Genomic DNA, 17,424 nt, shown 5'->3' on the forward strand with positions numbered 1-17,424 from the left:
CAACTCATTTTTATTTCGTTTATTTTTTATTAAACACCATCTTTATTAACTCTAGTAGTGGGGCCTGGTTTGGAGGTGTGTTAGGAGCAAAGCACCCCCTCTAGAGATGAACTGATGAACTGAAGGTGTTATCTGGTTACTGCAGGAATTAACAAAACAAATGGGACTCTGGCTTTTGAGGAGTAAACTATTGAACAGGGAGGGCCCCCTCCCTTACTCTTCCTCCTTTGCCTCTTATTTTCAGTTTAGAGCTTGACAGGCCCTCAGATAGCATCTGATCCACCTCTTGCCTCTTGGCAGACAAGATAGGTTAAATATGTCCCTATTTTACAGTTGAGCCAACCTAGGCCTAGAAGCCATGTGGCTTATGTAGGTCACGAAGCTAGTTACTGCATATGCTTACTAAGTAGGTAAGAATATGATCATCTCCCTCCTAAAAGTTTGGGGATGCCTTTAGGACTTACTTCTAGGGAGTCAAAAGATGAGTGAGAGCAGCCTAGGTTTTCTGACTCAGTCAGTTATGAGAACTACTAAGATCACCTTGATGTCCCTGAGTCTGGCCAGGCCTGTGGGCTTGAGATTTACCACTAGCAGTTCTCAGTGTGATCCTCACTTGAGAGAGGAATTCAGCACCTGAGCTCATCTGTGCTCAAAACTGCTTGGTAGGTAGAAAAGGTAATGCAGACTCCATGAAATGAATGATCTTTTCATCCAACAACCCTGCCTGGCTCCAGTGTGAGGTTAAACTTCTTGGCAGACAAATTTCAGACCTGACTCAATAAGTTTGGTTGTTGTGAGTCAACATATGCCCCATGTGACAGAGCTTTGAATAGAGACAAGAAAAGCCTCTTTAAAGTTGACCAAAAACAGTAGCGGCATTCTGTTGTCTTCCCTATGGAGCCAACTCAGGACTTAAGCCACTTGGGTTCACAACCACTTCACCTCTTACTAACTGTGACACTGGGCAAGTGTTTCACCTCTCTGTGCCTCTGGGTCCTTATTTGTTAAATAGGGATCATAAATAGTATCAATCTTATAGGGTTTTTCCTAGGATTAAGTTAAATGAAAGATATTTAGATCAGTGCTTGGCATATAATAAATGCTCAAAGTGAGCGATTATTAGTATTATCGTTATTGTTTAGTTCACTTTCATCCTAACCAGGCTTTAGGGCTTTATTTAATAAAAAGCAGCAGAAGGCATACAACACAAGAAATCTTATAGAACCCAAACCAGTGGTTTTTATGGACTTTTTTCTGCATTCTTAAAACAAAAGTTTTATTTCTAGCTTTTCCCACCATTTAATGGATCAGTAAATTTAAATTCCTTAGTAATGACACACACACACACACCTACACACACACACCCACAGCTTGTGATAAGATTCATCCTAAGTTTAAGAGGCCTAAGGTACACCATGTTTGACAGTCTTTGAAGAGGTTTCTCAGACTGCTTAGTTCCCCTTGGCAGGTAGGAGCTTGGAGTACTTTCTTTAGGACCTGTCAGGTTAGTTTGTTTGACCTCAGGGATTTTAAATCTGATGCCCTTGTCATCTCAGAAAAGCAGAATAGGCACAATTAATTTTCATTTCATCTCCTTTCTGTCAAAAAAGTATTCAAGTCAGCTGGACTCCTTTAATCCAAATACGTTTAGGTTAATTTTCTTTCCTTTAAGTAAAAATTATTTTTAAAGCACTTAACCCCCCTGCTAACTGCCTATAATGTGCTTATACGTCTTCTATAAACAGATGTCTCCCCGATTCAAAAAGTAATAAGTTGAAGTCTACTGAATTTGCTTCACAGATTTTCCCAATCCAAGCAGAACCCTGCTATGGGAGGAAGCTGAGGAATCTTTTCCCAATTAACAGTGTCCTGGGGGCTTCTCTGGTGGTGCAGCGGTTAAGAATCCGCCTGCCAATGCAGGGGACTTGGGTTTGAGCCCTGGTCCGGGAAGATCCCACATGCTGTGGAGCAACTAAGCCCATGTGGCACAGCTACTGAGCCTGTGCTATAGAGCCCGCGAGCCACAACTACTGAGCCCGTGTGCCACAACTACTGAAGCCTGCGAGCCTAGACCCCATGCTCCTCCACAAGAGAAGTCACCACAATGAGAAGCCTGCGCACTGCACCGAAGGGTAGCCCCCGCTCACCGCAACTAGAGAAAGCCCACGCACAGCAACGAAGACCCAATGCAGCCTAAATAAATAAATAAATATATAAATATATTTAAAAAAACAAAAAGAAACCAAACAGTGTCCTGGGAGTGAATCTGAAGGGAAGCCTGGGCATCCTCAATACCAAGAAGCGTCTGAGAATGACTGGGTCTTGGCTCTGTGGTCTTACCTCCACCTCACCAAAAGTGTGATCATCTACAATTGTCTTATGTGGATGAGTCACAGCAAGGACTTTGGAAGCTAGCTGACCACTCAAGTGACCATAAGACACATATTATAGTCACATAACTGCCATGGATCAAGCAAGTGTCAACCTCTCTTAACCTTTGTCCACAGCCTCCATCACCTTTGAGAGTCATTACATTTGACTCGCTGATCTTATTCTTGTTGGTCATAACCAGCACTTGATGTGCCTTTCTGCTTAAAAACAAGAAAGAAAGAAAAAAGGAGAAAGAGAAAAGGCTTTCTGTTAACAGAAAAAGTTATATTCATTGCAAAAAAATTTGAGGAAATGTTATTTTGTGAGGAAAAAGAAAAATGGAATAAAAGAAAACAAAAACTCACCCATGACCCCAAATCTCTTTTAGTAACTGGTATGTTTCCAGTCTGGTTTTATTTATTTGATGTTTTAATGTGTATATACATACAATTTTCTGATCATAAACTGTATATAAAATCTGAGTATTGTCTTTATGTAAACTAACGTATACTGACGCTATCCAAGGTGGGGTCTGTGAACCAGAAGCTTGGGCATTCCAAGAATGGTTTTTTAAGAAATGCAGAATTCCAAGCCCCACTCTAAATCTGTTGAATCGGAATTCACATTTTGACCAGATCCCTGGATGATTCACATTAAAGTTTGAGAAGCCTTGACATATATGCTATATTTAGTTCTGTATCCCACTTTGTCACTTACGGAAACGTAAAGGTTTTTCTTTTTCTATATGGAAAACAATGCCATGGTAATAACACTTTGTAGAATTATGAAAACATTTAGAGATTACAAAAGAGTGAAACATATATTGATCTGTGAATTGGCAAAGAGATCTCTAAAAAGCCTCGCAGTGTTTTTTTAAAGAGCCTTATTATTCTGAAGTTTTCCTAATGAAAGATTGATTGGTTATTGGAGTTCAAACTATTTCAGAAATGTGGTTCTTTTATTGTCTAAGAATGTGAAACAATACTTACTTAAAAATCCCCTTAAGGGAAGAGGGCAGGAAGTGATTAAAGAAAGCCCGATTACAACACTTGCAGGCTGAGTCAAGACTCGCCAGCCACTTGTAATGAATTGCCAGGGGTGGGGAGAGAGGTAGAGCCTGAATTTGAATCAACTGATTCAGATAAGAAAGCAGGCTGTGACTCTTGAACACCCTGACATTCTTATAACCCTGGTCAGTATTTTGCCCTTTCATTAGGGAGGGCAAATCTTTGTAACTTTTCTTCTGTAGATGAAGATAAGAAACAGTCCAATTTACTTTGGAAAGAATAAGGAATTATAATCATTTATTAGGCACAATGTAGCTAATAGTTAGCAAAACATAAGACTTGGTTAGCTTTAAAGCAAGGAATAAATTTAAATTCAAACTCAGATTTCTAAGTGTAAGATAGAATGACTACTTTTAGGAGGCTGCAGGCTTCACAAAAGTAGGACAAACAGAGGCTTTTTATTCAGAGCTTGGTTATAGAAAGGGAGTCAGCCAGCATCACTTGCACTGGGCCAGGGAGCAAAGGCAGGCGGGGCAGTGGGAAAGTTTTACAGTGACCAAGATGATCTTAACTTTATTCTCAGCTCAACTAAACCTTAGGGTTCTTCCTGACTATAGCTGCTGAGCTCTTTAGAGCATTACTTGAGAAAACTTGCAATTGTAAATTTCTTTCTCTGCCCCTTTGAGATATAAATCTCCCAACGTCTTACCAGTTTTACAACCCAGGAACAGGACCTTCTTTCTCAAGGATCTGGAAGCCATCCCTTTGAAATGTAATCTAGAAAGATGGGGGCCCCTGACTCCCAGTCTCTGCAAGGGGGGGTCAGAGCCCAACTTCATAAGCCTTAGTTAGCAAACATGGATGGCTTAATGGCTTTGACCAACCTCCCCCTCTAGTACTTCTCCACTAGCTCACCCCAGTGCTTAAAAGCTGTCCCACCTTTTGTTTCAAAGGAGTTGAGTTCAGTCTCTCTCCCCTATTGCAATAGACTTGAATAAAGTCTTCCTTGCTTCTTTAACACGGTCTAGTACAATTTTTGTTTGACAACAGTGAAGAAAGGAGGGGTTTCATGTATGCTCTGATTGGAAGCTACTAGCATGGGAAAGCTAGAGGTGGGCTATCAAGAGGGGCTTCTTATATAATGGTTTAGGGCTCTCTCTGGTAGGTCCTGAGTTGGAAGGGTGCAAAAAAAAAAGAAAAGAGAAAAATAGGGAAGCTGGCAGTCATTGACCAAGTAAGTTCTGGTCTTTCTGGGCTGATTGCAGCAGAGGCTGTGGTTTGCCTTCCCAGGCTAGTTGCTCCAGAGGTTGTAGATTCAAGTTCTACCACCTGGTAAATAGTATCAGCCTCAGGATTTTTTTCTAGGAGTAAGTTTAAACTACTTAGAACAGTGCCTGGTATACAGTAAATACTCAAAATTATTATTATTGTTACTATTGTTGTTATTGTCGATTTTAATTTTTATCCTAACCAGCTTTTGTTTTGTTTGTTTGTTTGTTTTTAAGAGCAAAAGGCATACAACACAAGAAACCGTATCAAACCCAAACCAGTGGCTTTTACTAAGACTGTTTTTCTGTTAGAAACTAGAAGACCCAGTCACAGAATTCTGGAAGGTCCAGTCACAGAATTCTTTTTTGGAGAAAATCATGTTATAATTATTTCTTAAAAACATCCGGAATGCAGCACTGCAAGTAGTTTCTTCATGGGGTGAAATATGCTTTGGCATAGTTCAGCCCTGACTGTTGGCACCCAAAATGCTATGTAATGGACTAGTCCTACCTTACTGAGAGAAAAGTCAGGGTTCACCTAGGTATTACCCAGTGATCACTGAGGTTGGTTAGTGCACAAGCCTAATCTTAAGGCTGGTTTGTTGGACAACCTGCTCCAGGCTTGGAACCATGAGCGTTAAAGCTGATTTGTGTGCCTGTTGGATCATCCTTAGGCACATGTCTTACTTCTAAAAACTCTTGTGACTTTGAGCTTAATTTGAAAGCCTGCTAGGTCCATGGAAAAGCCGGTACAATTGAATAACAGGAATTCAACTTACTTGGGAGAGGGACAGGGAGGTATACGGGGCACCAGGTAATTTTTACCAAATCAAAAGAACTTGAAGGGGAGGGCTTGTGAACACAGTCACCTTGTGTAAGTGTTCTCTGACCACTGATGTCCATGTTTCAGAGAGAAACCCTGTGCAAGCCTATGGACTTCCCAAGCCAGCCTCAATATTGACCCAGATTTCTGAGGTTATAGGTTCAGGGTTTACAGTCTTTCCATCCCAACATAACTGGATGGGAAAATGTGCAAACTTACAATTGAAATAATATTAAATCAAAATACGGGAGTAGAAGAAAGGAAGTTCTGTGACCTATATTCAGTGGCAGGGTTATATTTAGGCAATGGGCAGGGTTTGCCCCAAGAGTGAAAAATAAGCAGTACAACATCTTCAGAGATTAAAAAAAAAAATGATAATGCTGGACTAAAAGCCTGTCTGCTTTTTGTCATCACCATGGACTTAGTAATAAAATACTTGTCTCTGAAAAAAATCTATTGTTGATCTAAATTCTAAAAAATTCCTGTGATTACTGTTTGAACTTTAATAATACAGAGGTAAGCCTCCAATGAGCACATTTTCATTGTCCTTTATTATTTTTTTTCTATGTGGAAGATAATTTAAAGAACTCTCAGTGTTGCCCCCCAAGTCAATCTCTCTCTCTCTCTCTCTCTCTCTCTCTCTCTCTCTCTCACACACACACACACACACACACACACACAGAATCAGTTACATGCATTCATTTAGCGAGTAAATTCCTAAGAGTTCAGAATCTTTCTTACTCACTTGGAATGCACTTTGTGTCTCCGACCCCTATATATTCCTTCATTTTAAGAGTAGATTCAGGGACTTCCTTGGTGGCACAGTGGTTAAGACTCCATGCTCCCATGCAGGGGGCCTGGGTTCAATCCCTGGTCAGGGAACTGGATCCCACATGCATGCTGCAACTAAGAGTTTGCATGTAGCAACTAAGAGTTTGCATGCCACAACTAAGGAGCCCACCTGCCGCAACTAAGACCCAGCGCAACCAAATTAATTAATTAATTAAAAAAAAAAAACTCTTTTAAAAAAAAAGAGTAGATTCAATATAAACTGTAACCCAGTGGTTGTAGTGATTTAGAAAAAGAGCTAGAGTTAGTTCAATTCTGACATTATATGTGACATGTATAAAATTTTAAATAGAGAAACAGCGAAACGTAATATTTTTTGTTCAATAAGTGCAAATTTAGTTCACACATGAACAGTTTTATTAGATTTGGAGAATTAACATGAAATTTATTATTCATCATTTTAAAACTAAAGAATGAATCAAGAAAATAAAATATCCCATGAATTGTATAATTTAGTAGTTCGGTTTCTTTTGCAGACATTTCAGTTTTATTAAAGTTTATTAGTTACTTGACAGTAGTTTACATACATAATTATTATATCAGACTCACAGAAGGATCAAAGTTATCGTTTTAGTTTATGATTATTATTGAATATTATTTTCTCATATTGGTGTTAAAAATTATCTGCTACTGGTGTCACATTCACTAAGTATGCCACTGCCAACATGTAGTCATAAAGTCATAAAAATGGGGGACTGAAAGGGTTGGAATTCAAACTCAGATTTCCTGATTTCGAATCAAAGCTGTTTCTGTTAATCCCTATATAAGAGAAATTAAAATCTCTATCTTAATGCAGTAAGTAATAAGTGATATGGATAGAACTGGGGAAAAGAGTGCCTTCAAACACAACTAGAGAAACATGAGGGTTTGGAGAGATTTAGTGCTCACAGTTCAGGCATAAAATTGATTTTATAATAGTTTTTCTTATTGTGACACTTGGGATTATATTTTAGTAATATTTCTGTTTGTGTATGATAAAAAGTAGTATTACTACTCCTAGGTTTCCTAAAGTAGAAAATATATATATATATCTAGAGATGTTTAGAATTCCTGAGGTAAGCTGGGCAAAATCCTTTAAGGATGGGGCCACCCTGCAAAAATCTATCTGCTGCTGCCTTGTAGTCCAAAGAAGCTCCAGGTCCAGGTGTGTGAGAAACCACAGAAGCCCTGAACACAGTGTCAGTCAGAGCTCAAGAGCAAAAGTCAAAGTAATTATTGTTCACAGGGTGTCATAGAGAACATAATTTCTTTAAAGATGAACAGTAGTAAGTCCAAGAGCTGATAAAGGGCTCTGGAAATCAGTATGTATCTCTTCACTTGTAAAATGAAGGTTTGGAGTTAGATGTAGCTGGCGTATCCTCCAGAGATCATTGTTTATGTTTCTGTGGCTTTTTTTTTCCCCAAAACTATAATGCAAGGAAGTGTTGAGAGAAATTGAGCTCGAAACACTGCGAATACATGTATGTTACTTTTCATTTACTTTAACTCTTGATCCAGATGTGATATTATGTTTTTCATTTTAAAGCAGGAGTCATGAATACGTGCAACATTTTCTTGTATATTATCCTGTGCCTACGTGTGTATGTGTGTAAAAACTAGGAGAATGGATTGTGCTTTGTATCTCTCTGCATCCCTTAGTTATCAGTAGGTAAAGACAGTCTATTTTTTGGGTGACTGCTGTTTACCCATCACTGAATGGGAATCTGGAGTGATGCTAAGCCATTGTTTGTACAAGTGCAAAGATGACAAACTGCTTATGGTGAAGTTTTGCTAAGATTCTTTTCTGGAAATGGAGAACGCATTTCAGGTTCTTAGAAATTCAGACAATTATAGAGTAAGTTCATTTAGTTCATGGCTTTCAAATTTAATGTAAAGCTCTTTTCTTTTCCCTGCTTTGCTTTCTTCAAGAAATCCTAAGAGAAACACTGGTATTTACACAATTAAAACAAAGCTTCTCTGGTTGGAATGAAGTGGGTTTGCCCATCGTTGCCCTGCTTGACTTTCTCTTCAAATTCCTGAGGCTCTGCCCTAGCCTCACCCACAAGGAATCTTCAAGGACTCCCTAAGAAAATGTCCTTCCAATGCTTAATGTTCTACAGCCGATTGAAAGCCGGGGGAGGACTCTTCCATATTTCTGAAGTTTAGTGCCACATGGAAAGATATAAAACCTTAGCACTGGCCTAAGACAAAGCCAAATCTCTCCAGATTTTTCAAATCACCTTTCTCAAGTAAGACACCTTACCTGCTGAAAAGGGCATGAAAGCTTCCTTCTTGATAAGCTTCCCGGTAGAGTTAAGGAAATGAAATGCTCAGGGTTAGATGTGTCTGGTTTTCCCTACTGTGTTTGATCCCAAAGCACAGAGGTCAGGGATGACCTCAGTGCCCTAGAGATAAAAGTGTTATTAGTGACAGAGATGAAACTTCTTCCTAAAAAAGTGGCTCTTTAAGATGTATGGTGACCTTGGTTGGCAATTTTTGTGAAGCAGTGTGTTCTAGAAGGAATAGGAAGTGGAGAAGGGGGAGGTGGGGCTTAGGATTGAGTGTGGAGTAGTCATGTATTCAACCACATTTTCATTCGGTACCTACTAAAAAACACAAGCTTCGGATTCAGAACTGGGAATAAATTCTTAGTCATGTATTTGCTATGTGATAACAGCATGTTATTTAACTTTTGATAAATTCCAGTTGCTAAATTCATACGATGGGAGTTAAATAGTCCTCATTTGGTGACTCTGAGCCTTCCTGGTGGGTTTGGGGGCTCCGTGAAGGTTTGATCTTTTATCTCCAGGGACAGTGACGGTGGACAAACTAAATTTAATAAGCCCATCAAAACAAATCCTCAGAAGTAAGCTACCCCACTTCCATAGCTTGCCACATACTCTGAAACAATGTAGGGCTGTCAACAAAAGTAGTTTTCATTTTGATATGGCAAAGAGTATTCTGAAAACTAAAACTACACTGAGATAATAATAAAAGCAAAAGCTTGCCTTGAAATCGAGGGCAATGTTCACTGCTTCAGCTTGGTGAATCACAGTTTCCTCTTGAAGAAAGTTTTGCCATACTATCATTGTGGTTAGCTGTTTTATCACAGGAATTGGTATAGTTTTCAAGTGACAGAAAGCAATCAACTGCTTTTAAGTGTTTTGTTAAATAATATTCATCCATTCATCCATTCATTCATTTATATGCCTGGGCATCATACATGGACTTTCTCCTCATAGTTGTGCTAGATTATTTCCATTCCATGAAAGAGAAGACTGGGGCTCAGGGAAACGAAAGGACCTAACAGCAGTAACACGGGGTCAGTTAGATGCTCCGCAACTCCAAGGCTCTTTCTAACAAAACGCTCTACCTAGCTCGCACCAGTTCATCTCAGCGCCTCTGTGATTTTGAGCAGCATGATGTTCTTTCCCTTTCCCCTCACCCCTCTTCTTAAACCCTTACCTTTGGAATATAGTAATTTTTAAATATAATATTTGTGGTGGTTGCACAGGGTAAGCTTGCAGGCAGGATATCAGCAAATCTCTGTACTTCGTGAATGACAGCGTCTTCGTAAGATATTTGAGTTCGGTGTGCCATTCGAGGCACCCACGACTTTGGCGATCTCATCATGGGCCTTTTCTGGATAAAACAGAGCACGGTTACAGTCTGCGGTGGGAGGCGGGTATTGAAACAGTCTCCCCATTTTCTTTAAATGTGAAAGTCAAGCCCAAGTGCTCTCTGAGCTCTGACTCATCTTTTCCCCCCCACTGCTTCCACCTCCAGGCCTCTATTCCTAGCGCTCCTCTGGGGACCTGCACGTAGTGATGCCTTCAGACCATCTCAGATTGCTTAGAGGGCAAAATCTACTTTCTTATATCACGAGGAGACTAAAGGTACAAACTATCCTCAAGGGTAAAAATTAAGGTATCAGGGCAACTCTAGAGTTCTGCATTGTCCAGTCCAAGAGTTTCTGCTTCCTCTCCTTCAGACAATGCTCTGAATTTTAGAAGACTTACTCTGGGTCTTAGGATATCGCATCATGAGCAGAATCCCCCAACGCAGCGTGGAGGCCGTGGTCTCTGTACCTGCTGCAAACAGATTACTAACAAGTGCCACCAAATTGTCATCACTGAAACAGTCCGTAGATGTTATCTTTCTTCTGAACGAGGAAAAGGAATCATTAGTGATGAAATAATTTTATCCTGGGCAACCATCACAAATAACCTCAAGTGAATTGAAAACACAAAGTGTTACATTCTTCCCTCAATCGAGTGGAATTTTATTTTATGAGAATGTTGTGCAGAATTTTAGGATAAAGCACATCCCGGATGCTAATAATGATACATAATTCTAAAAAATGGGAAAGTCTGTTTCTCATTTAGGAAGACTGGGAATAAGTTGTTTTTTTGTTTTTTTGCGGTACGCGGGCCTCTCACTGTTGTGGCCTCTCCTGTTGCGGAGCACAGGCTCCGGACGCGCAGGCTCAGCGGCCATGGCTCATGGGCCGAACCGCTCCGCGGCATGTGGAATCTTCCAGGACCGGGGCACGAACCGGTGTCCCCTGCATCGGCAGGTGGACTCTCAACCACCGCGCCACCAGGGAAGCCCAAGAGCACTGATTTTTAACTTAATGAGAACTGCGTGCAGATCCTAGCACAGACCTTCAGCATGTTACTCAACCTCTTTGAGCCTTAATTTCTTTATTTTAAACTGAGGAAAATAGTAATAATACATAAATGGTTGACTTGTTGTGACAAGTTAAGAATGAACAAATACACAGTTCCTGAAATATACTTAGAATTATACCTGGCGTTTCTCATTTTTTTCCATACTTTTGTTCCCTGACAAGCATTTTCATTTGTCAGAGTTGACTCTTCTGTCAACTTCTGTCAGAGTTGACTCTTTCATTTTGCTGTCACTAAATTTTCTACCTTTTTATGCTACTGACTTTTAACCATGCATCTGAGAGATAACTCATTCTAGTTGACTTGATCAAGAAAGAAATATCTTTCCCTTTTGTGTTAGAATGACTATGAAAAAGGAACTATATTAATAGACTGGATTGAACAATCTTTTACCTATTGCCTTCTTGATAACAATATTTCCTCAAGTTTTTACTGGTTGCCATTATATTATATATTTACCTTTTAGTGTATCATTCCTTTTCTCCAAGGAATTAAAAATTCTTGAAAGCAAGAACTCTTCCCCTGACCATTCCTACCCCCTGCCCCCAACTATGGAATCCCCAATGTCTAGAACAGAACATCTCCTGGCACTTACTGAATTGAAACTGGTCAATAAATGCAGGAGTAAATGAATGATTGAAGTCTTCTGAACATTTTGTTTCTAAAGAGTCATTCCTAGTAACATAGAATTTGGGGAAACTGAGTGACCATGCGTATCAAATTCTGTCATTTTATGGGTAGTGCAATTTAGACCCAGAGAGTTCACATTTGGTAAGGGTCATGCACTTCTTCCTACTAGAGCTACGATTAGGACTTAGGTCTGCTCCTGCTGCAGTGTGTTCTTCACACCACGTGGCTTCATGCCGTGATACTAAATATATACAACTACTTGACTCCTCTGCTTGGCATGACTTTGGCTTGCTGGAACACAATCCCAGATAATCCTGTCTGGCAGGCACTAACGAAAACCTTGAGCCAAGTCTAAAAGAGGCAGCTGCAGGCACAGAACAAAGGGCTGTATTTCTTTGCATAAAAAGTGACTGTTAGTTTCAGTGACATCTTTTCCGTGATATCCACACTTAACAGTGTTCCCATCAACTAAGCTCTTTTTCTAAAACAAAGGACAGAGGGAGAGACAAAAAAGAGATTCCAATCAGACCAAATGGGAGTGTGTCAGGGATTAAAATGACTTGTAGCTGATTCAAATTGTTATTATAATAATAGGTAATGTAATATGTAATAGATCCTAGTGATGCTGTTATAATCCCAATATTACAAATGAAAAAAATGAGGCTTTAAGAAGTTAACCAATCTGCCCAAGGTCATGTATTTATTAAGTGAGAGAATTCAAGTTTCCTTGATTCCTGGGCTATTAATTTCTTTAATATATTGCTACTTCCCAGTATTGATTCACACATCTGGCTCTAATTAATATAGCACCTGGAAATGATGATAGCTGACCACCAATCAAATATTTCTTGATTGCTCTGATTCTGACTGTATAAAGAAAATTGCTGGATATATCAACCTTATCTCCTAAGATCTGAGTGAAGAAAGCTGGGGATTTTCTGTCTATATCTGTTAACTATTGAGAGAGGAGTAATGATTTTTCTGACCATAATGGTGGATTTACCTACATCTCTTTGCAGTTCTATCCATTTTTGCTTCATGTATTTTGAAGTTTTGTTATTAAGGGCATAAATATTTAGAACTGTTATGTCCTCTTGATTAATTGTTTTATTATTATGAAATTACCTTTTTTATAACTGTTATATTCTTTTTTCTTAAATCTACTTTGTCCAATATTAATACAGCTTTCCCAGCTTTCTTGTGACTAGTGTTAGTATGGAATATCTTTTCCTCATCCTTTTACTTTTAAGCCTATTTTTGTCTTTATATTTAAAGTGTATTTCTTGAAGGCAGCATATATTTGGGTTTTGTATTGTTTATTTAATCTGATAAGGATAAGTCTTTTAATTTGAGCCCTTAGCCCATTTATATTTGATGTGATATTGTTAAGCTATTTGTTTTCTATTTATGTTACGTGTTTTTTGCTCTTTTTTTCCTGTTTTTCTCTGTTCTCTTGGATTATCTTTTTTTTTAACATAAATTGATTTTAACGCCTTTGTTGGCTTAATAGCTATAAAACTGTTTTGTTATTTTAGTAGTTGCTTTAGGGTTTTTGTACACACCTTTAATTTATCATTCTCTATCTTCTAGTGATATTACACCACTCCTTATAGTATAAAAACTTACAATAGTATATGTCCATTCCTTCTTCTCTGGTTTTTATGCTACTGTTCTTACACATTTTACTTTACATATATTATAAATACCAGAGTACATTGTTATTTTGTTGTTTAAGCATTTAATTATCTTTTAAAGCACTTAAATAGGAAGAAAGTTTTTAAAAGTTGTGTATTTATCCAAATAGTCACCATTTCAAGTGCTCTTCATTTCTTTGTGTATTATGTTTCCATCTGGTATAATTTTCTGTCTGCCTGAAAGACTTCCTTTAACATTTTTTGTAGTATGGACCTTCTGGTGATGAACTCTTCTATCTTTTTTTCTTTTCAGTTTATCTAAACTAAAAATACCGAGAAAAAAACAAAAACAAAACCAGAACCAAAAAATCCCACCCAAAAAATAGTTCACCTATTTCTCCTACTCTCTACTCCCTGCTTCTAGCAACCACCAGTCTGTTCTCTGTATCTATGAACATAGTTTTTTTTTTGTATATATATTTTTAGATTCCACACAAGGAGAGATAATATGTTATTTGTCTTTCTCTATCTATTTTCACTTAGCATAATGCCTTCGAGTTCTGTCTATGCTGTCGCAGATTACAAGATTTCTTCCTTTTTTAAGTCTCAACAATATTCCATTGTATACATATACCACAATTTCTTTAGTCAATAATTAAAAACTAATCTCTCAGATTTAAGACATGAACCAGAAATACAAAGAATTCCAGAAATAGGCCATCTGAGTAGAGTTTGAGATTTTTAATCAAATCGTCCAATCAGTCTAAATGGTATTATTTACTACTTAAAGTGATTTTGGAATGGATAAGGCGTAAACACACCAAAAGCATTCAGTGCCTCAGAGCTGGGCTACGTTTTAGGGGTGGACCTCAGGGAGAGGGGCTTTGTGCCCTGTGCCCAAGCCTGAGATTAAAAGGGCATGGAAAGCATGAGGGGGGGCAAGGAAGGGCAGCATTTGGCTGCCAACTGGGTAGTGACTCAAAAAAAGCAGTAGAGGGGAGAGAGGCCTTCTAGTCTATAAAAGAGGAAAAGGAAGAGAAATAAGGAAGAAAATTAGAAAGAAATAAAGAACAGACAGAAAGAAAGAAAGAAAAAATATTTTAGGTTCATAGATAGACATACTATATATATAAAATATATGCATATAGCATTTTCAGATTTAAGAATATTCACATGGCAAAAAAATATATTTATATACATATTCAGGTAAAAATCCCCTGAGAATCTTTAAAACAAATGAGTGGGTCCCTAACTTCATTTTCATATTCACTCCTGAACTTTCCCTTATTTTTCTTGCCTCAGTATGAATTTTAGCCTAGTTTCCCTTACATAAATGTAACCTATAATCTGTATAGCCCCAATATTTAGTCACATCTGTCAAATAAAAAACCAACTGAGAAAGCAGAGACTTAGTTCAAAAGGATTATTGCAAGGCAGGGAAAGGGACTATTGTAGTAGGGTGAATGCTGCAATCATAATGAAGTCTGCAAGCATCTTAGGAGTACAGAGAGGGGTGAACAAGGCCAGGAAGGACAGGGTGCATGGAAGTGGGGTGACAGGTGGGATAGTGTCAGAGAATTTTCACACCTCCCACCCCAAGCCATCCTATTCTGAGCGGGGTTGTCTGCTGGCTCATGCTGGGTGTGGGCCAAAGTTCAGGGCTCTGGAGGAAGGAGAGAAGCTTAACACTTGTCTAACAAGTGTTTTGTTCTGATTGGTCAGTGAAATGAGTAGTTCAGGAAATAAGTTATGAGGCAAAGCATAGGAATTTGTGCCTGGCCTTGTCACAGGTAAACAAGGGGTTTTGTGAATCTTATCTAATCATATGGGGAAAGGCTTTTTTTTTTCTTTTTTCTTCAGTAAACTGTGAGGTTCCTTTAAACTTCCCTGTTTCCAGAAGCACAAGGCTTAGGTAAAATTCAACATTGTCAAATCCCTATTATCTAACGTTTGACATATTATTGAAAAAAATTGCTAAAAACTGAAAAAAAGAATAAGAGAATAAAGATCCACACACATGCATTCATTCACCAACTTTCTGTGGTAAGGTCAAGGGTGCACCCTTGGGTCTGCTGATTGAACTTTCCTATCTTCTTCCTGGCATAAATTACACAAAAAGTGCGTTGTCTAAGATATTCAGCTTCAGATTCTTTAAATAACAGAAAGAAACTAGACAAGCAATCTGAATGAAGAATCTTTCTAGATTTTTGTGTTTACTTCCCAGTCTTGATTGTTGTCTTGTTTATTTTATTTTATATGTTGCTCTTGTCTGATGCAAGAGCAATTTCTTTGTTTCTTTTTGTTGTTGTTGTTTTAGCAACTTGTCTTTATAGTCTTTCTAATATAGCCAATCTAGAAATGACCACTTTCATTCATTGCACTTACAAAACAAGTGAGCATTGAGTTGGATGTTTTTGAAAGGTTCTATACAAGCAAGTTACTAAAAATGCATCATTCAAATAAGTATTAAGTAAACTGATAACATGTAATTGTTTGAGGTCTGGGCTTTGCTCTGAGCTTCTGGGAGGTAACCCCTGAACCTTGGAATGTCCTGCTTGATAAAGTGTATTTGTTTACCTGGGAACCTTGGGCCACCTGGATGGTCTCTGCTAATATGGTTTATGGTGTGGTCTTTGGCTGTGTGGTAATAGCTAAGTCTCTGGAGGGTAAACACTAAGGTCAGCCATGTGGGTGACTGGCCAAGTGTATGTGACAAAGCCCAAATAAAAACCCTGGAAGCCAAGGCTGGGTGATCTTTCTGGTTGCCAGTACTTCATGCACATTGCCACACATCATTGCTGCTAGTAAGCCCAGTCCCCTTGACTCCACTGGGAGCGGACCACTGGAAGACTGTGTCTGGAACTTTCTTAGACCCTGTCTTATGTGCTGCTTCTTTCACCTGATTTTAATCTGTATCCTTTTGCTATTATAAACTGGAACTGCAGGCATAATAGCTTTTCTGTTTTATTTTGTTTGTTTGTTTGTTTGTTTTTGCGGTATGCGGGCCTCTCACTGTTGTGGCCTCTCCTGTTGCAGAGCACAGGCTCCAGGCGCGCAGGCTCAGTGGCCATGGCTCACGGGCCCAGCCGCTCCGCGGCATGTGGGATCTTCCCGGACCGGGGCACGAACCCGTGTCCCCTGCATCGGCAGGTGGACTCCCAACCACTGTGCCACCAGGGAAGCCTTGTATCTTTTTTTTTTAATGTAATTTTTTTTTTTTTTGGCCACACCACAGGGCTTGTGGGATCTTAGTTCCCCAGCCAGGGATCGAACCCGTGCCCCCTGAAGCGTTGGGAGCACGGAGTCTAAACCAGAGGACCGCCTGGGAAGTTCCATGCATCTTTTTTTTTTTTTTTTTTTGTATTTCGGCTCTACCAGGTCTTAGTTGTAGCGCGTGGGATCTTCATTGCGGCATGCAGGATCTTTAGTTGAGGCATGTGGGATCTAGTTCCCTGACCAGGGATCAAACCCGACCCCCTGCTTTGGGAGCACAGAGTCATAGCCACTGGACCACCAGGGAAGTGCCCCCCCCTTTATGAAATAGGGAATGCTTCATGAATTTGAGTGTCATCCTTGTGCAGGGGCCATTGCTACTTTTCACTATATCATTCCAATTTTAGTATACATGCTGCCCAGTCGAGCATTCAAGTAGCCACTTTAGAATAAATGTTTTTTTCTTTTTTTTTTTTTTTTTTTTGCGGTACGTGGTTCTCTCACTGTTGTGGCCTCGCCTGTTGCGGAGCACAGGCTCCAGACACACAGGCTCAGCGGCCATGGCTCACGGGCCCAGCCACTCCGCAGCATGTGGGATCTTCCCGGACCAGGGCATGAACCCGTGTCCCCTGCATTGGCAGGCGGACTCTCAACCACTGCGCCACCGGGGAAGCCCTAGAATAAATGTGTTTTTTTTGAAACCTATTGACCTGCATATCCAAATGAACTCTCTGGAGACCCTCTTAATGTCGCCTTATGATCAGAGGAATGAGGAGGACTTGGGACATCCTGGTGTCGAAAATGATTCTTTGTGACGATCATCAAGAGTGGGGACAGTGGACTTTTATAGGTGAGCTTTTTCAAAAAGCCCATTTGAAAGAGAAACTGATGCAGGTTTGAAAGAAGTCACCTATTTATCTAGTAAAATATTTAGGATCTACAAATAAATTACACTATTTTCCC

The 17,424-nt window shown here is 39.3% G+C and overlaps 1 protein-coding gene and 1 non-coding gene across 2 annotated transcripts; both read right to left on the bottom strand.

Moving 5' to 3' along the window:
* Positions 1-7,800: 7,800 nt before the first annotated feature.
* LOC113630928 (cytochrome P450 2C18-like) lies at positions 7,801-10,490 on the bottom strand (the record flags this gene model as incomplete). The annotated part of the gene is made up of 4 exons (XM_027126838.1): positions 7,801-8,625; positions 9,197-9,275; positions 9,762-9,994; positions 10,295-10,490. Coding segments are annotated over 4 exons (606 nt in total), but the record flags the coding sequence as incomplete, so codon positions are not given.
* Positions 10,491-16,784: 6,294 nt separating this feature from the next.
* Positions 16,785-16,892, bottom strand: LOC113631222 (U6 spliceosomal RNA). Its single transcript, XR_003437230.1, has one exon. It is a non-coding gene; the product is annotated as a U6 spliceosomal RNA (small nuclear RNA).
* Positions 16,893-17,424: the final 532 nt, after the last annotated feature.

Source organism: Aethalodelphis obliquidens, unplaced genomic scaffold (assembly GCF_003676395.1).
Source record: "Aethalodelphis obliquidens isolate GAN/ISIS:26980383/991018 unplaced genomic scaffold, ASM367639v1 scaffold31, whole genome shotgun sequence".
In the NCBI taxonomy this organism is placed as follows: Eukaryota; Metazoa; Chordata; class Mammalia; order Artiodactyla; family Delphinidae; genus Aethalodelphis; species Aethalodelphis obliquidens.